At 31.0% G+C, this 22180-nt stretch overlaps 1 protein-coding gene across 1 annotated transcript in view; it reads right to left on the minus strand.

Annotated features, from left to right (window-relative positions):
• Window positions 1-22180, minus strand: part of LOC123293113 (gamma-aminobutyric acid receptor alpha-like) — a 66085-nt gene that overhangs the window by 27360 nt on the left and 16545 nt on the right. The window contains exons 2-3 of the mRNA XM_044873828.1: window positions 21800-21867; window positions 12263-12489 (exon numbers count right to left, since the gene is read on the minus strand). Of these exons, the coding sequence (XP_044729763.1) occupies window positions 12263-12489; window positions 21800-21867 (295 nt within the window). The remainder of the gene's footprint in view (window positions 1-12262; window positions 12490-21799; window positions 21868-22180) is intronic.

The raw sequence follows: 22180 nt of genomic DNA on the forward strand, positions 1-22180 counted from the left end.
ATGACTTAAGAATTTTTCTGTTTTTTGCGTATTTTCTTTCGATTAAATGCAGTAATGATATATTTTTAATCATTTAATATAATTCGAATCCTTCGAAAACTAACGATTTTCGAAAAACTGTTATAAATAAAAAATGCCAGTTTTTTTTATGAGGATTAACTTTCTAATTTTATTATTTTATAGGAAACATTTTTTAAATTTAAACTTTTGTTCTATCTCTAACGGTTTACAAGATGGATCCTATGGACCCAAAATCCAATTGACCTATGTTCCTCATTTACGAACTCGACCTCACTTTTTACGTCCTCAGCACGCTATAAAAATTTCAGCTTGATATCTCTTTTCGTTTTTGCGTCATGGAGATAAAAGACGGACAGACGACAGACGAAAATGGACTAATTAGGTGATTTTATGAACACCTATACCAAAATTTTGTCCATAGCATCAATATTTTTAAGCGTTACAAACTTGGGACTAAGCTTAGTATACCTTGGTATATTTCATATACATGGTATAAAAATTGTCGCTCCTCCTAGCAGAAAAAATACCTAGTAGTAAAAATATTTGGATATTTCGACTTTTATACATTATTTTGACATTTATATGTTTATTTCAAAGTTTCAATGAATATTATTATACTTTCGGAATAATAATTATCATAACACGAAAAATAACTTTTTGCAACAAACATTCGAATTTATAAAACTAAAATTTTAAAATAACATATATTTGACATGAAATAAACAAAATTCGATGACATATATATTAGGTATGGTACTTCATAGAAAATTATCAAGGGACATCGAAAAAAAAAACTATATAATAAGGTATCAGTGAAATAACTTTTTATATTAATATACAAAAATACATTGACTTGGAGACACTTTCAAAATTGATTAGCCAAAAAAAACAGGAGTAAATTCTTTACAAAACAAGCCGTGGATAGAGCCTGGTGCGATCCTTGAGGCCTACACGAATAACTACCCAGCTTAATAAAAAATTTAAAAAATAAAAACTCGACCGACTCGATCGAATGTTATGTAATTCTTTTTCTTGCCGTTAAAACGAAGTTGATATCTTTTTTGATCGCGTAATATCGGTCAGGAAAAAATTTAAGAAAATTTTCTACCGACTCGAAAAGGCTCGTCCAAATGTTTGAAATTCTTTTTGGATCATATTGCACTTAATACGCATCGATTCAGTTCCCTATCTAGTATAGCTGTGGAGAAAATGTCCAAAAAATGTTTGTATTAATTTGCACCCTCACGGGTAAACAATGATGTGTATGAAAAATTTTTCACACAAAAGTTGTTTATTTTTTTATAAGGAACATTTTTTTAGATTTAAACTTTTGTTCCATCTGTAACGGTTTACAAGATGGGTCCTACGGACTCAAGACTCATTTGACCTATGTTGTACAAATACGTACTCAAACTAAATTTCTTCCTGAGCACGCTATAAAAATTTCAGATTGATATTTTTTTTCGTTTTTGAGTCATCATGGTCAAAGGCGGACAAATGGACAAATGGACAGACGGACAGACGTATAACCAGAAATGAACTAATTAGGAGATTTTATGAACACCTCTATATCAAAATTTTGTTCGTATTATCAATATTTGCAAACGTTACAAATTTGAGACTAAAATTAGTATACCTTGATACATATATATCATATACAGTATGTCGCATTTAAGATGAAGACATCCTCATACTTCTTCTCGCCATTTATAGGAATATCGTTTGAAAATTTGCACAGTAATATAAGGAGGTGGGTTACATTTTTTAAGATAGTAAACAGAAACCTGAACCTTAAACTCGGCCTACTAAAAATTGACAGATAGGATAAATTCTTAAAATTAGACCTAGCGCCAGAAGTTAGAGATATCGAAAAAAATTATTCGAAAAAATTGCTTAGAATTCGCATTTGTAATTTTTCATTATTTTGGTCTTCACTCAAAATTATTACAAGTTTAATTTTTTAATTATGGAATGTAAAAACTGGATAAATTGATAATTTAATAGTGTTATTCAAATATTTCAATAAACTTGTAATAATTTTGACTGCAGACTAAATTAATGAAAAAATTATAAATGCGAATTTTGTCATTAAAATCGGTATATGGGCATAAAAAAATATTCTAAGCAACTTTTTCTAATATTTTTTGTCGATATCTCTAACCATCTCTGGCGCTAGACAAAAATTTTAAGAATTTATCCTATCTGTCAATTTGTAGTAGGCTGAGTTTAAGGTTCACATTTCGGTTAAATACCTTAAAAAATGCGACCCATTCCTTTGTAGGCAAATTTTCAAATCGAGAATACTATAAATGACGACAGTGTGAGGGTGTCTTCATCCTTAATGCGACACACTATATATACAGGGTATAAAAATTTATCGTTCAAATCAGGATGAATTGCTAGGATATCAAAAATAAAACTTGAAAGGAGCTTTTTTATTATTTATTTTAGTGGGTTAAATGAAGGATAATCTATCAATAGATGAGAGAAATCAATTCATTAATTTAATAAATAACACCATTTCAATTTGTTCCAAATTATAATTCGGATGAATGAATTTTATAGTTCTGGATAGTTTTAGAATTACATATACAGGGAGAATTTGTTATTTTTTAACTTGACATAAACAAATATCTTGAACCTATATGTTTTACGTACATGAAAGGCGATCGGATAAAGATTGGGATTTAATAAATAATAATTTAATTAATAGGTTAAATATTGCGGTAATAGGTTAAATAGGTTAAATAGTGCGAAATGCCAATAGAATTCGTGAAGGGAAACTGCAAAAATAATAGGCAAAAGTCGATAACGATCCATGCTATAATAATTACTCGAGTAGACAATCATAAAAACCTTCGATCGATCTATTTTTCATAAGAATCCCTAACTATTTCCTAAATAAAATCCAATAATCACTATCGATATACTAATGCATACGCCCAAACTTAGTTTTAAATATCGCCCTTCAGCAGTAATTTGTTGAGATGATTCTAGTTTCATTTGATGTATTCGAGAGCTCTCAATGGAAAACTATTGTCCTTGGAGCAGACTCTTTCCCAGCGCGAATAGATCAATATCGCACGGAGTAAGATTGATGCTATAAGAAGGAGAAGCTAAGTCGAAATATAAGAGTACAAGCTAAGTCGAAGTAAAATTTCTACAGTTCGCAGATGACTTGGGACAAATAAACCTCTGTGTACCAGGCAGTGGCGTGCACTGAGTTTTTGACAGGGTAGACAGAAATTTTAAAAACTACTATATAATCAAAAATATTGCATATTGGTTTTGATTCATCGCCATGGTCATGAAGTAAATAATGATGTAGGTATTTGTAACCATAGACTGGCTGATTTAATTGACTTTATAAATTAAAATTAAATAATAGCAGTGAAAAGATGGTGGTGTGAGTATATGGATTTTTTCCAAAGGTGTGATACTTAAGAGAAACTTTCTAAGTGTTTTCGGATTTATCGTGTTTTTAGAGCCGTAGAAAAATTATGAATATCGTTATAATCGGTGTCGTTCCAGACGGTTTTATATAAATAGTTGACAAGGGAAACAAAACATCTAGTTGCTGTGTTTGCAACCTGTCAGCCCATAATATGAATCAGATTGTTTTGCATTGAATTTACGATTGACTTTACCTTTAGTTTGTATTAATTGCAAACCCGATGTAAAACCTTTAACAATCACTTGTCTTTTGTCATCGAAAAATAGTTTTGAAAACTCATAATTTTTTTTCCTATACACACGCCATCTGAACCAGTTTCCTAGTGAATATTATCCATTTTTGTCTATTATCAACGTTAAAATCTTAAACACGATAGTATAACCAGAAACAAACCAAAACACTCAATACTGGCGACTCGACTCAGTATAAAAAAACAATAAGTCGAAAAATTAATAGTACTTTATTTGTGTAGATCACTGATCGTTATATGAATTATGAAGATCAACTGATCAATCAAACTTGTAGGTGTAGGTACTTAAATGAGTAAGAAACGAAGTTACTTCGGCAAATGTCGTAATTTGTCGTGTTGTTAAACAGTGACTATTAATGCGTTCGTATGTGTGGCATTTTATTGTATTTATACGAACGCATACACACCTTTCGACTTCATGACCCTCCTGGAACTCAGGATCGAAGTAGATATCCGTAGAGGTCCAAAATCCGATTTCTGCAATGGAACTCTCAAAGTATCCATCGCAAACTTCCCAAGCTTCACTCAATTCTTCTAGAGCATCAAATCAAGGTGGCTGCCATCAGCGAAACTTGGTTAAAGCCGGACAAGGCAGCTCGAGTACTCGGGTATTATACCTATCGCCGTGACCGTGCCACCAGAAATGGTGGCCTATATGTTCGACACGATGTCCAACACTCTCTCTTACCTTTCGAAGATGGTGGTCTCCATTCTTATTTCGACAAATTCAATCATACACACTTAAGTCGCACACACGTATGGCTATAGCTATGGCTCACATATAAACATTTAAGCACGAAAAGTTTTTTCTTTCCTTTTCCTGTGAAGTACTTAAAATTGAATGAACGAGCTGGCATCTGTATGCCGTAGCGAATTAAAGATGATACCCGTTAAGATTTTTTGTTTATTGGTGGTACTCGTAGATAAATAATATTAGATATCAGAACAAGATTATACATATTTATTTGAATTATGTAGGGTAGGCAGTGTCTTTCTGTCTATATGCAATGTACGTCACTGGTAACAGGTAGGATTGATAATTTTCTGGGTATCTTATTTATTTAGTGCATTTGTGTACATGAAAATTTACTGAAAAATAAATAAAATTTAATGAAAATTTGGGAAGTGCCAGTTCTTGAAAAGTAAAACAAAAGTCTCAATGTCCACAATTACTAAAAATTTCTTGGCTTTCAAGATGTTTTACTAAAAAGTTGAGAAATAGGAATTTTCAAGCTTTGTAGCCATTGAGTCGTTTGTTATACTTTTCATGAATATTTCTCAATTTTTCTGCATGGTGCAGAATTTTTGCTTTTACAAAACTTGTGTAACAGTCTGGTAGATAATTAACTTATGAATCACACTATATAATAATGTATTTTATTAAATTCTAATAACATTGCAAACACAAAGTAAGAACAAATATTGTAGATATATATTTGAAAATCCACAAGTTCAGTATATTATATAAGCGCAAGAATGAAATTGAACGTGTGTAACCTAGGGAACCTAGGCGATATAGAATAGCCATCACATCACATAGATACCGTTCTGGTTACCATCGACTCCTAGCTACTTCCTTCTTATTTATTCGAAATTATAATAATAGACCGGGAAAAATGGGAATACAAAAATGAAATTATGATAAGAAAATAATACAAATATTTTAGTTTAAGTATTAGTACAATTAAACTAAATATCTAAAAGAAAAAAATTGATACATCTTTGAAATTTTCCACAGTTATTTATTAGATTGTAAAAACCTCGTAAAAAAGTCAACCTCTCAGGAGCGCACCTAGCCTCCATTTCTCGGGGGTAGTTGGGGGGTTTTAATCAGTTTTTTATAAATTACAAAAAAGCTATGCATTAAATAAAACAAGTGTGTTGAAAATTTTCAGGTTAACTTCAACTGATAGTTATGAAAAACAGAAAAATATTCCAGAAAATACCTTCGACATTTTTGAAATTAATTTAGAGACGCCCTCGCGTGTAAAAAAGGATGTTTAGAAAAAATATTTCAAACAAAAATTGTCTATCTTTTTATAAGAAATAAGTTATACCATTTAAAGTTTTTTGACATCTCTAAAGGTTTACAAGATGGTTTTTTTTCTTCAAATGATTGAATGAGCAAAAAATTCTAGAAAATATTTTGAAAAATTTTCTAAATTATATTCTGGAATTTTTTTTTCTTGAATGAACTTTTTCTAGAAACACACTTTTCTTTATAGTTTTGGAGAAAATGGATATCAAAGTTTTTTCCTAGATTGCGCCCACACGGGTAAATAGTGATGTTTTCCAAAGAATGAATCAAATAAAAGTTGTTAACATTTTTATAAGGAATAACTTTTACATTTAAACTTTTATTCTATCTCTAACGGTTTACAAGATGGATACTTTTTCATTTGATTAAACGGATTTTAATTTTTTTGGTTTTATTTGAAAGATAATTAAATGGAGAGTGTTCTTGAAATGTTCAAATGCGAGTTTAGGGTTCCGCACCCGAAAAATTTATCGGTTTTTTTTTAAATTTTGTAAATTTCTCTTGTTGATTGCAATTATCTCATGTCAAGTGTAGTAAATTGTCATTAAATTTTAACAGCATATGTATGATACATTTAATACCTTATATTCTGAGTTTTATAAAATTCTTGATACATTGCTTTCATAACCGTACTACCTTTAATTACTTACATGTGTTGTGTACTTTGTTTTTAAATTACGTGTACAACAAATATTTTAATTACCTATCTATATAACCTATATGTTATATTTTAAATTACAAAAATTAACAATTTCTACTGACAGATATTTCATCGTTTTTTGTCCAATGATCACCGTATTGTACGAATGACCACAGCATCAACCAGTGAGACATAAACAAAATTTATAGTTTTTGCTGAGGACATTTTTACTGGTATTGTGGTTAAAATAATACTTGAATTATATTTCATTACAGAATTTAACGGAAATTGTGACGTAAATAACTAAATTTGCCGGTCTATAATGAGAGAATAAACTATCAAATAAGTATGAACAGACAGCACATATCATGCTGGTCACCCCTCATCCCACTGTGCACTGTGTCTAATCTGTCTGGTGTGAAAGCGCTAGAGCTCTTCTTGTAAACAGATTTCTAAAGTTTAATTAACTATGTGTTTGATGTCATTGATTTTATAATGTTAGTAAACATATTACAAAATGTATGTACGATCAGACTGTAGTGGATATGACCAAAGGGAGACACATCAATAACTTCTGATTTTGTCAACAAATCAGGGCTTCATATATTTGCTTTTACTTCTAAAAGGCATGATAGTGAAGAAAAAATTGTAAGTAAATCGCTCGGACATACCAATATATCTCTGATAATAATTATACTAGGACAAAAATCCATCGTCAAAAAATCCATGAATCCTAACTTTATGCCGCGTGGTAAATAAGCTCCTGATTCGATGTGGGACATTTTCTCTCATGGGACATATTTATGGCAGAACGGCCATTTTCGAGAAAGAGGGAGGTCTAGAAATCTGTCGAAAAAGTAGACCCGCCTGGAAGCATCGGTTAGTCAAATCATCTATTTTTATAAACCGCGAAAAATAGTGGCAGACAAAACTTAATGGTGGTTTCGGAGGGGGCTGGGGTTGAAATAAACCAGAAAGTGGATCCTAGTCAAATAAACTCAAGTGCAAGTTTCTTGTTACAAGATGTATTTTCATGGAAAAATAGTAGCAGGCACTGCAGACTGGCAGTACGACTGTAATTTGAAATCAAGCGTGGCATAATTCCCGTAAACTACTGTAAAACAAGGTGAGTTAATACCCCCCCCCCGCCCCAATACTTCAAAAGGGGTAAAAGTTCGGGAAGGTTTCTCCTTCGAAGGGAATTACAAGGAATTTCAATGTTGATCATAGTTGTCGTCTTTTGAAATAATTACGATTTTGTGACATCGTGTTCACTGATTGAATTCTATGATGAAACCTAGTATCGGAAAATAATACACATATTTGTAAAACGTGAATATCTCGACTAAAAAAATACTGTCAAATAATTTCCAATCATTTTTTACAAGTATCACCTTTCTTCATAGCGCTGTTCGCCGGGCCGTAATTGTAGGGCGATTAACAGATCTGTATAAAGACGTTATTTTATAACACCATAACAGGTTAATTTTTGGCTAACAATTGATTTTCGAACAGTCATTCTCAAGACCATACTGATGAGAAAATACTACTTTACATCGGTATTAAATATGGCATGATGATTATCATGATTAAGGATTAACTGACCAAAAATGATTGGTTATTAAAAAAATAGCCCGTGAATTTGCCTCGGCTGCAAGAGCTGTATCCGTAATTTTCTTTTCAATAATTGTGTAACTCGAACAACTAAGTCGCATGGAATTTTGTGTCCATAATAATTTAACTTTCAATTACTTTCCTCCTTCAAAATTCGCCTTTACACTTCCCTGATTTCACTGCAAATCGAATAGTTGGAACCTATAGCTTTGAACATCCTATATAATAGAAATGTATTTGTGGAAGTTCATCGTAAGTTGGTTTCTTTTTCACTTTCTCTTCAACTAGTGAGACACTTTTCGATCGACACTGTATGATCTACTTTGATATGTTTTAGAATCTGGATACATTACATGATAATATGTCTATTTGATTGAATGTTGATGGTCTTTCGAAAATTCCAACCTCCTTTGTTGCATAAATTTTCGATGAGCATATACTAATAATGAATATACGTTATTTTTCCTTGATTATAGGACAATTGTTATATGTAGCTGATACATATTATATATTACTTCACATAGTTTAAATCAATTTTAAGGCAGAAAATTATTCATACAATTCGTCAGAAATAGATATATTCTTATTAAATATGGAAAGTCATTTTTTCGACGATGTATTTAGAAATTTAGATATTTAGAAATTTATTTCTGACCAAAATTTCAAATCATCATAATCAATACATATTGTTAATAAAAATTTGTCAATATGATCAATAAATGACCATGATAGAATCTTAGAGACCCAAGTATCACACCACTCACGCAGGCCCATTTTGTCATCAATATTCCCGAAAAATCCAAACTTCTGATTTAATGAAGAATTGACGAGGTCAAATTTAAACAGGGCCAGTCACCAATTGAGGGCTCCCACCAATTCGGATAAAATCGAAAAATTATTGGTATTTTACGATGACCCTATTCTGTGATATTGGAATTGAACGATGATCCTTTGTACAGCCGTAAATTCTCTAAAGTCTCAAAAATCATTCGTAGAATCTAAGAGAATTGCATTTGAAACATATGAAAATGCTGGCAAAGAATTGCCAATTATTCGATGAACAAGAGTATGAAAATGTGCGTATTCGATCAGTGAGTGTTCGATTGAGGCCTCTAGAATATAGAACAGCGGATATTGTGCAACATTCACCGAGAGACATATTTTGAACTAAATCTTTTCTTCCTGTCATTCACCAACTTATCGTATGGTAAATGAACGAATTTTTGTAATAGAGAAGTAGCACTTCGTATTTATTTATCGATGATGGTAACTAATTGCAGTGGGGAAACTTAATTTTCAAAACCAAAGATTATAAAGAATAGGTTGCGAACGATGATGACTCAAGAACGCTTGTCATATCTCATGCTTCTCAGTTTAGAAAGAGACATTCTCTGCGATATAAATTTTATTGATTTGTCAACACTTTTGCTAAGAAAACATTGCAAAAAGTTTTTATTTAAGTAATTAGAATTAGTAAACGATTGAAAATACAATAGAAGTGCAAATATAATATAAAATTTTTCATACGATTTACGTAATCAAGTTATTATGGAGTGTAGAGGTAAAGGAGCGCAATCTTTTATGGCTGTTTGACTCAAAAAGTGTCTACAAAATACCATTAAATAAAAGGCCAATAATGGCGCTTGTGTAGGGGAGTGTATGATCTGAACTGAACTGTATGTATATGTATGTAGCTTTGTATGCATGGTCCTCTGGAACACCAATGCCATCTTAATTTAATACAACTTGTGGGTTACTTCTTTAACACAAATATTGTACTCGTTAACCTCTACGTCTATACTCCATACATATTATTTTACTTTAGTTTACTCCACTATATATGAACAAATTTTAGGGGCATCCATCAAATGTAGGCCCCAGGGCCTGCAAATTCAAACGCCGTTTTACTTGGCATTCATCGACTTCGAAAAGGCGTTTTACTCCATCCACAGAAGTGCAATCTGGAAAATCATGAGAGAGTAAGGCATACCAGAGGAGCTAGTAAACACCATTAAAGAAACTTATGGTGATTGTGAATGCCAAGTGATACACCAAAGAAACTCACTGATCCATTTACCGAAGACATAGATTATACCGATACCTTATGTCTTCTCTCACATAGCATCCACGAGATGAAATCCAAAATTAAAGATTTAGAAGAAGAAGGGAGGAAAATGGGACTGAAGATATACGGAGGAGAAACCAAAGAAATGAAAATTAACAACAACAATACTCAAGACCTCGAAGTTAACAACGAGAAAATAGAAAAATTAACAGAATTCCAATGCTTGGGTAGTATAGTTTCGGAAAAGGCGGCACTGACGCAGATATGGTAAAAAGAATTAATAAAGAAAAAGCAGCATGTGCTCAGTTACGACCAGTATGGAGATCAACTAATAGGGCACAATAAACTGACAATATTCGAAAGCAATAATATGTTTTGTTATATGGATGTCAAACCTGGAAAGTGTCCAAATTAATATCAAGACAACTACAAACTTGTACAAACCGTTCAGAAAGATCCTTAATATTCACTGACCTCAAAGAATCTCTAATGAAGATCTATGGAACATATGCCAACAAACACCAGCGAATATCACTATAAAACAACGTAAATATGGGTTGATTGGACACGTGTTAAGAAGGCAAAATAACATTGCCAGAGAAACAATGGAACCTCAAGAAAAATGCTCATGATGGGTTTCGAACTGACGATATTATATATGATAAGCGAGCGATAAAAAGTGTCGGTCGGACACTTGTTTTTGTCTAGCCACATTCGCTGAACTCGCGATAAGGAACATAATTCCAAAAATATCATTCTTAGTAATAGATTTTACCTGAATCATTTGTTTAATATGTATTTAGCCTAAGTAAATAAGTATTACACTAACTTCGTTCTCATCCCTACTCCGTGAGGTTTGCTGGATGAGAGGTAACAACGGTAGACATCTCGCGGGGATGACTGATAGATTGATAGTTGATCGGTTATCGACTGGCGAAGGCGGAAGATCAATTTGAATTGAGAATAAAATCATAATTGAAGGAAATTATTAAGAATAAAAATCGCGATAAAAAAATATGGGTTGATCGTAGAGGGTTGAAAATTCAGGGTTGTATATATTTTCTAATGCTGTATCATAAAAAATTTAAAAAAATTATCTAGAAATAAAATGAAAAATTTAATGGTGGACTACCCTTAACATTTAAGGGGATGATAGATTTTGTCCGATTCTCAGACCTACCCAATATGCACACAAAATTAAATGAGAATCGGTCAAGCCGTTTCGGAAGAGTTTAACCACAAACACCGTGACACGAGAATTTTATACAGGGTGTTCTGTTATTGACTGCAGATCGTCGGCCTACAGAATAAGCTCATAAAGACGAAAGAAAAAGTCATTTACCAATTTTGGAATTGAGCCCTAGTTTGGGCGCTACAGGTATGGCAAAAATTGATAAATTTGTTCATTCACTGACTATGATTCGATAACCAGCAGCCAATGATAATCAGTAGATATTAGTATATTTCATTCGAGAATATTAAACTAAAGAAGGGATATGAACTGATTTAAATTGGATTATATCATTTTGAAAAAACATTTTAAAAAAGTATTTGGTTGGTTTGGTCAAATCCTACTTTTTTTATTTCTATTATATTTTTCCAAGAAAACATTCTTAGTGAAAAAACAAATTAAGTCATAAAAGGCGTTGTTTTAATTTAACGTATACAAACAAAAAAAACACCTATGCTGACGTAATTTGTTTTTTTACCAATTGCATTTTAAGTTTTAATAATTTTGTTTGTTTACGATAAATTAAAATAACGCCTTTTATGACGTAATTTGTTTTTTTTTACTAAGAATCTAATGTTTTCTTGGAAAAATATAATAAAAAAAAAAAAAAGTAGGATTTGACCAAACCAATCAAATACTTTTTTTAAATGTTTTTTCAAAATGATATAATCCAATTGAAATCAGTTCATATCCCTTCTTTAGTTTAATATTCTTGAATGAAATATACTAATATCTACTGACTATCATTGGCTGCTGGTTATCGAATCATAGTCAGTGAATGAACAAATTTATCAATTTTGCCATACCTGTAGCGTCCAAACTAGGGCTCAAATCCAAAATTGGTAAATGACTTTTTTCTTCGTCTTTATGAGCTTATTCTGTAGGCCGACGATCTGCAGTCAATAACAGAACACCCTGTATATAAAATATTATTGATATGTGTACGTACCTGGATGAATATAAAACTCGTCCATTCTGATGTAATCGTACAAATTTATTAGGTGTTGTAATTGTATGTAGATAACTTTGTTTACCATTATAAAAATATGTATCCGGTTTCCATATACGTTTCAACATTGATATGCTCAATGCCAACGTTTCATTTTGTCCATTACCTTGAAATGCTAATCGTCGATCAACCCATGATTGTCGAAAATAACAATCCATTGAATATGTCTAAAAAAAAAACAACAAATAACATAATTAATTGTTTAAATGCATTGTGTTTAATAAAGTATATTAAGTAGGGCTATAGATGAGACTGATCCATACGAGACGTCATTGACATTTACTTGTTAAAAAAATGTTCGAGACAAATTGAGGTTTAAAGTATTTAAGATGAGAATGTAGCTCAATAAGGCTCGGCGAGTGCTTCGTTTACATATTAAATTACTATTGTTTAGTTTTTCTTTCGCGACTGTACGAGACAAAATCTCTTTTTTTTAGTAAGATAAAATTTTTCATATCAAAATGTCAAAAGTTAATTCAGTGAGGTACAGAAAAAACTTTTCCAAAACTCTGCGCATTGAACTCTACACCGCGATGTAAATTGATCGAGGCTAGGTCGTTTAGCCAATCTTCAGGCAATGTCTTCCCAAGGTTTTTTTGACGACACAATGTTGAAGAGGAATATTCATTCATTGCTGTTGTCACAGATAAAGCTGCCAGAACACGAAGCATTTGGTAGACATTTGGAAACGCATCTCGAGTGAACTAACGTCCTGCTCGACAGTGCGTTTTCGTCAAAGTTTAATTTCGCCGACCCAGGTGTCAAGGAAATCATCGTGCAAAACTGAAGACTATAGTAGAAGTTGGGCGGAAGAATCTTTAATCAATTTTCATTTTGTTGGATTAGAGACAAGCAAATTACCTCATATTTTGCGATGATTTAAAAATTCATTTAACAGCATCCTTATACACACATTTTCGTTTTCATTAATTCCAAAGCGTTTTTTACTCAATAATCCTAAAATGCAAGGTCAACAGTTTCAAGATAAGAAGTCAACAGCAGCTGGCCAACAGTAACTAGTCAGTGGAAATGCGTTTCATAAATGGCTGCATTTACAAGACTATATTATACTTGTAGCGATCGACTGTGGAATACATGCGCGCGTACCGCACGCGTCTCACGGTAATATTTGTATGTTATATTATGGTCATTTTTGTGAACATCCGATAGTATCCGATTTCATTACTTATTTCAAAACCAGCACCAGCCACAATTTTAAAAAAAAATAAAATTTATCATATGTAACTCTATTGAATTTTTTTTATCTATTTCATTTTTTTTTTTTATCTTGAACGTTTTTAATTTAATTTTTTTATAACTATGTATTGTTTTAATTAAGAATTTTTGTTCTTGAGATATTGATAGTCACGAAAAAATTAATTTCAAGACTGCTGGATTTTGGATATTTTTTTTCTTATTGAAATTAATAAGAATGCGGTTGCGTTTACCATGTTTACTAGCGGATTAATAGTGGAATTTTAAAATCATTATAGACAATTTTTTTTTAAATCAGTAAATACGAATTTTATTCAAACGCTTATACATATATGGAAAACAGTGAGGTAAGATAAAAAATGTCAAGAGTTAAAAAGGGTTTAAAATAGTCCAAAATATAATATCAAGTGGTTTTCAAATACAATGTTTGAACAGAATCGCAAACTAATTTTTTTTTCGCCAATAACACATTTTCGGCAAAAAAACGTATTTAATTTTTTTAAACGCTTATATATCGAAATAGATGAGTTTTAGTGAAAATTGTGGGAGGATTGCACTCAGCCTCTGAAAATAATTGAGGAGCTGATAAATGATATTATCAGCAGAAAAGGTGGTAAAAACACATATATGGTATGACTATGGGCTTTATAGCCTAAGCGTATCCTTCGTGGACAGCCAATATAACATAACCTAACCTAGTGAAAATTGTAAAAAAATACTTCGAATCGTCCAAAATATAATTTCTAATTGTTTTCAAATTAAATTTTTGACCGGAATCACAAAAATAATCTTTATTTTCGTCTAAAACGAGCTGTCGGCAAAAATTGACATTTTTGTTTTTCAAATGCTTATATCTTGAAAACGAAGACGTTAGGTAAAAAATTTAGTTTCCATAGTTTTTTAAAGGTTAAATAAAGAGAATGTAGTGTCCGGAAGTAGGGTACTTTTGTACCACTCCTTGTTTATAAATCGAAAAATCACAAGTACGCATGTATATAACTTTGTTGAGTACACTCAGACAAATATTTTCCATCGGCATAAAAATAAACTGACGAGAAGTCAATTCCTTGGTTAGACTGTCTTTTCGATTTTATTTCCTCGATTATTTATTAAACAACAAAACGAATTTTAAAAAGATTAATTTGGAAAACTAATATTCATTTGCTAAAAAACACGCCAAATATTTTCCTATCAAGAAAATTATAACAAGCGGAACTCGTTTTTCCATAAAATATATTTGAAGTGATGAAATGAATAGTGATATTTCATCCACAAGTGATTTTCTCTAAATCTTTAGACATCAATATTTTAAAAAACTGGTATATATCGAACAATTTTACTCTTAATTTTCGGCTAGTTTTCTCAAGTTTTAACAGAATCCACTCTCAAAATTTGAAATGTAAGTCTCAAATATTTGAATACACTCATTTTTTTGGGAAGATCATTAATTTTAATTTGCCAGCCAGAAATTAGGTTGCTTTAGTGAACATCCAGCGTATTAGCCCAATTACTCTAAAGTGTAAACGTAATTCATCCCGACCCAAGTTTTGAATAAACAAAGAAATGTTCGAAATTCAATCATTTTCAAATAAATTCTCCTTTGAAACTTTGATAGCTTTCGTTCCATATATCCTTTCGAATAGTCCGTTATTTATCTGAATAGGTATTTCGGTTTATTTAGATTAATGAGATTCACATATATGTGGATTTTCGAATAGTGATCTTGTATATAATTCATAAATATTTCATACGCAGTGATTGGTTAAGCTAAACAAATAATATTCTAAAAACAAATTTTAAAAGTAATTTGTTTTATTTTAATGACAAATTCACTCATCCATAACATGAAATATGTAGGGATGTATGCATTTTGTTTAAAATATATAAATATATATATGTGTGTAGGCATAACTTGTATAACACGGTGAGGTCAGTATTGGGTCTTCCAGTTAAGAGATCCTCTAGCCAGAGTTTTTATTAGTTACTCTCATCTCCGTTAAAGAACCTGTTGTTAACAACAATATCTACACATCAGTGGTATAAAATCATTTAACAAAATTTTCAACATTGGCTATTTTTTGGTTCCGAGGAATCAAAATTATTATTTTTTTTTTATTTTTTAAATATTTGCTAAAAATTTCAAAATAAAAAAAGACGTTTTGAACTATCAAAAATTAGAAAAAAATAAATGAATTAATTTTTATTATTGAAATTAAATTAATTTTAAATAAATTTATTATTAAAAATAAATTAATTTTAATTAATTTCAATTTTAGTTATTTTGTTTCCGTGGAGATAAAAATATATTTTGATAAAAAAAACTGCACATTTTGTGATAAAAAAAAATGAATAATCCAATTAATCTACGGAAGCTCAATGTTAAATTTGACAAAATTGCTATCAGAAAACAAAAAATACGTTGTTATAGAAGAAAACAAGACAAGAAACGTAGAGTTTTTTTTACGGCTAATCAATCGGTAAACTAACCAAAAGAGTTCTCAAAATTACCGGTTCTCTTACGATTAAAAAAAAAGTTGACGTACAATGCAAGAAAATTAAATTGGGAAATTCTTAGATCTCAAAAAAACCAATCTCAAAAATGTATAAAGTAAAGTTAGTAATCCCACCAAAAACATAAATGTGTAAAAAGGCGTAGATGAATTCCAATAAACTAAATTACGTCAGCCCAAAAAAGTTGTGAAATCCCGTAGAGAAAAAAATTCTTCGAAAAAAAATTATAAAAATGGCATAAATTTATTGCGTAACTTTTCCGTAAAGAAACATTAAAGTATTACATTAGCAACTTTTCGGTGACTTCATACCTACACGCACCTGTATAGGAGAACAAAAGATAATCGTTAACCCCCTACTATCTCCCTCCTCCCCTCTAATGTTATGACGTAATAATTTTTTCACAACTTTTATGAATCATCAAAATTTAAATTTAAACAATCAAAGTATTCTTTAGATTAAAGTCAAGCACCTACTTAACAAAGGCCTAATTTTTTTTACTAAAGTAAGAAAATTATTGGTTTAAATTTCTTGTCAAGTTTCTCCTTAGTACGTATTTATTTAATATTTTACTTCGCAAGTTTTCGGAATATAAAAACGAATCTAAAAATAAAAAACTTGCGAAGTAAAATATTAAATAAATACGTACTAAGGAGAAACTTGACAAGAAATTTAAACCAATAATTTTCTTACTTTAGTAAAAAAAATTAGGCCTTTGTTAAGTAGGTGCTTGACTTTAATCTAAAGAATACTTTGATTGTTTAAATTTAAATTTTGATGATTCATAAAAGTTGTGAAAAAATTATTACGTCATAACATTAGAGGGGAGGAGGGAGATAGTAGGGGGTTAACGATTATCTTTTGTTCTCCTATACAGGTGCGTGTAGGTATGAAGTCACCGAAAAGTTGCTAATGTAATACTTTAATGTTTCTTTACGGAAAAGTTACGCAATAAATTTATGCCATTTTTATAATTTTTTTTCGAAGAATTTTTTTCTCTACGGGATTTCACAACTTTTTTGGGCTGACGTAATTTAGTTTATTGGAATTCATCTACGCCTTTTTACACATTTATGTTTTTGGTGGGATATCACTTCTTTTTGCCAGGCAATAGTATTTAAGTTGAAAGTGTTTGTAACAATTTTAACTCACCATTATGCATACATTGAATAACTGTTGAATACTGAGCCTCGTACGTCAAGAAATATGCCGAACAAGATGTCATCAAAATTGTGTTATTTATAAATATTATAAGGAAAATTTCATTTTCATATAACTGATATTGATTATTATATAATACATTCTATATAATTTACGCCTAATTTGCGTCCTCATGGGTAAACAGTCATGTTTTCGAAAAAATGTTTTATGCAAAAGTTGGTTATTTCTTTATAAGGAATATTTTTTACATTAAAATTTTTGTTATGTCTCTAACGGTTTACAAGATGGGTTCCACAGACCCAGGAATCAATTGACGTATAATGATCATTTACGAACTTGACCTCACTTTTTACGTCCTGAGTACGCTATAAAAATTTCATCTTAATATCTCTTTTCGTTTTTGAGTTATCGTGTTGGCAGACAGATGTGCAGACGGGCAGACAGATATTATGTAACTGCAAATATTTAGGCCTTATTTATGGGTAATACGCACAGCTTGATTTCATATAATAGTTCTGCACATGGATTGATCCTGAATATTACAACGGCTCATACAGGGGCCTTATATTTTGTAAGTGCGCATATTTGGGTCTTATATATTGGTATTGCGCACACTTTGATCCCATATAATTGTTCTGCGCATGGGATAATCTGGAATATAACAACTGCGCACACATTGACCTTAAATTTTGTAAGTGTGCATATTTGGGTCTTATATATTGGAAGTACGTACAGATTAATCACAAATTATAGTTCGGCCCATGCATTTATCCTAAATCTTACAACTACGCATACGCTGAATTTATATTTTGTTACTGCGCGTATGTAGGCCTAATATATTGCTAGTGCACGCATGTGGATTACATGAAATATTACTGCGCATGGGTTGATTCTAAATATTACAACTGCGCAAACAGGGACCATATATTTAGTAAATGGGCATATTTGGTCCTAAAATATTGAAAATGCGCATAAATTAATCTCAAATTATAGTTCTGCGCATGCATTTTACCTGAATCTTAGAACTGCGCATTAGCTTAGTTAATATTTTGCTACTGCGCATATGTAGGCCTTATATATTGCTAGTGCGCACATGTGGATTAGATGTAATAGTACTGCGCATGGGTTGATCCTGAATATTACAACTGCGTATATAGGGACTTTATATTTTGTTAGTGCGCATATTTGGGTATTATATCCGGGAATTACGCACAGATTAATCAATAATTATAGTTGTGCGCATGCATTTATCCTGAATCTTGCAACTGCGCATACGCTGAATTTATATTTTGTTACTGCGCACATGCAGGCCTTAAATATGGCTAGTACACGCATGTGGATTACATGAAATAGTACTGCGCATGGGTTGAATCTAAATATTACAACTGCGCAAACGGGAACCCTATATTTTGTAAATGGGCATATTTGGTCCTTAAATATTGAAAATGCGCATAAATTAATCACAAATGATAGTTCTGCGCATGCATTTTACCTGAATCTTAGAACTGGCATTAGCTTAGTTAATATTTTGCTACTGCGCATATGTAGGCCTTATATATTGCTAGTGCGCACATGTGGATTAGATGTAATAGTACTGCGCATGGGTTGATCCTGAATATTACAACTGCGCATACAGGGACTTTATATTTTGTTAGTGCGCATATTTGGGTATTATATCCGGGAAGTGCCCACAGATTAAACAATAATTATAGTTGTGCGAATGCATTTATCCTGAATCTTGCAACTGCGCATACGCTAAATTTATATTTTGTTACTGCGCACATGTAGGCCTTAAAAATTGCTAGTGCGCACACGAGGATTACATGTAATAGTACTGCGCATGGGTTGACGCTCAATTCAAGCAAGTCTCTGTCGAATGTCCAAAATTGCATCTTTCTATAATTTAGAAGTCCCTTAGAATCAGTATAGCTGAATCATTTATAGATAAATCAATTATAGTGGAAGTGATGGAAAAATAATAACGCCACTAACCTTACCATGTTTTGTTATCAAATCTAAACGTGTATACAAAATTTCAACTCAATCGGTTGATGATATCTGCTTTAAAATTGAGTAATAAGATTCCCCCCCCCCCCATTTAACAAAATATGGCGGAAGCAACGAGAAAATTCGATCAAGTCAACCATAAAAATTCAAAGTCAGCGTGCTTACAAAATTTCAACGTAATCGATTGAGGGTGTCGGCTTCAAAATTGGGTTGCAAGATTATTTATTGTTGAACATAACAATACCATTGTTTTTAAGAAAATAAAATTCGTTGTCATTGCAACAATTAGTAGTAAACACTACAAGACAAATAAGCAAAATGGTTTAAAACTTCTTGTGAAATTATATTTATACTTTTTTTAAATTTAAGGACAAAAATAGTTGGATTTTGCATTAACGAAAAAAACAGGAGTGGTTATTTACTTTCTCGAGGGAAAATGATTGTTTTTTCGAAAAAATGTTTCAAACAAAAGTTGTTTATTTTTATGTAAGGAACATTTTTTACATTTAAACTTTTGTTCTATCTCTTACCGTTTTTTCGAAAATTGCAATTTAATTTTTTACTTTATTTGCTTTTCACGGGAAAACAATTACCTTTACAAAAAAATTTTTCATACAGAATTGTTTAATTTTATGCAAGGAACATTTTTTGCATTTAAACTTTTGTTCTATCTCTTACAGTTTTTGCTATAAAAGCAAATTAAAATTTTCCTAATTAATGTAACATAATAATTTTAATATGTTTTCTACATGGTACTTTGAATTTCATAGGGTCTTATTATTTTATTTAATTTTTATAATATTTTAAGTTGGAAATATTGAAATACACAATTAATTTTTGAATATTTATATAATATTTATTCAAATTTAATCAATATTTAATTAAAATTATATAAATAACAAATTTTTAAGCGTATTTAAGTTTTACCATACAAATTGTATAGGAAAAAAAACTAGCCTTCTGATTGGTTCATATTTTACCATGTATTTTTAAATAGGGAAAAAATGCACTTTTAATTAGCGAAATTTCCCATTTCCCGTTAAAAATTTTGATATTTGGTATTTTTTCTGGGGTATGATTTTTCTCTAATTTATTTTAATGAAAACCGCATCTTTCTACCATTTCTCAGTTTTGCTGTGAATTTATGTCAGTCAGTAACAAAATTTCGGGGCGTGGCCGTTTTTTGACGCGTTATTGCTCGGAAACGATGAGAGCCGTGAACGTGAGCTTTGATTTACGGCGTCCCAGGGTATATATCTACTTAAGTTGAAAAGAGCAACATTATAGCTCAAGTAGTTTCTGAGATATAAGGGTGTGAAAAAGGGCTATTTTATGTCCTGTATATATAGTCACAACAAAAACATTCACATTTCACATATACATCATCATACATTACCCTTTCAATTTTCCATTTTACTTATCTACGCTCACGCACTGTTGTGCTATATGATAGGTTTACAAATCTTCAGTTTGTTTTTCTAGCAATAATTTTGAAAATTTTTCAAGATATCGCATTTTTTTCGGACACTTTTCGTAAAAACTTTCCTCCTCGTCGACGGACTTTGGTAGAGCGGCTTTTCGGGGCATAATCTCTTCGTGTAAACTTCAAGCGTTATATTTTGAAAGTGTGCAATTTTTAAAATTTTGATATCGAAATCAGGCCTGGAAAAGAGTCCATTTTTTGGGATGCAGAAACACTTGATTTTAACGGTATCATAGCCATCGTTACACGAAAGATAACAATTGCAAATATTTTTTTTAATATAAAGTAAGTATTTGTTAGTAACGTGTGCAAGTTTCAGAGCTCTACGGGAGCTCTAAAACAATATTGTTTTTGAGGGTGTAACATAAAGATTTATTATTATTATAATCTGGTAAATAATTTTATTTTAATTTTAAGGGTAATATTTTATTATTATTTGTTTCAGGGTGATGCGGTCTTTTTTCGGATTTTTGTAATTTATTTTTTTAATTTTAAGATTTTTTTATTTTAAGAGATTTAATGCTACTAAGAGGATTGCCAAAGCAATCGAAACCGGTCTAGCTAATTAATAATAATTTTATAATCTAGCTAAATATTTTTATTGTGGGTCCTTAAAGGGATATATTTTAACAAAATGAATCCTAATTTAGTTTTTTTGCATTGGACGTAAACTTTTTTTTTTAATCGCAAGAAAATCGTTTCTCAGACTTTTGCAAATTTTTTCGGTTAGTTTACCCATTTATTGGGGGTAAAAAAAAAACGCTATATTTCTTGGCTTGTTTCCTTCGATAAAAACGTATTATTTGTTTTCTGATAGCAATTTTGCCACCCGTTTCGTAGATTAATTGGATTAGAATTCGATAATAGAAGATGGCATTTGTGACATTATGGCACTGGAATCTTAATTGTACAACCCAATAAATTTAAAATTTGACATATGCGGTTCTTAGTGCATAATTTATACAGGTTTCCAAGCGTTTGAGGCTATGACGTTACCGTGTAATACAAGACATACCTATATATGTAAAATATATGTATATTAATTTCACATATATATATAATATTATGTAGGTATTTAAAATATAAGTACTTAATCTTACCATATCAACTTCTGATATCGGTCCCATACTTCTAACCATAATATCAACTTCTACAATTGCTGGAGGTCCTTAAAATGAATTCAATATTTTAATTAGAAACATATACTATATGTGGCAAATATTATTCATTTTCTAAATCATTCTAGAACTTATTATTTTAAATAACCCTTCTTTAGATATCATCATCATAATATTCTGTGTATATAATAGCGCCAACGAAAAAATACAGGATGCTCTAGAAATCTTTTGCTTAAGTAATTTAAAGGATATTTTCAGCTAAAAAATTTCTTGTTATTGGAATTTTTGTACTATTTAGTGTGTTTAGAATCAGTGCCGTCTAGTTTTCGAGGGAATGTAGTTGCGAAGCCCTAGGTACAGGAT

This window comes from Chrysoperla carnea, chromosome 2 (genome assembly GCF_905475395.1).
Source record: "Chrysoperla carnea chromosome 2, inChrCarn1.1, whole genome shotgun sequence".
Lineage (NCBI taxonomy): Eukaryota > Metazoa > Arthropoda > Insecta > Neuroptera > Chrysopidae > Chrysoperla > Chrysoperla carnea.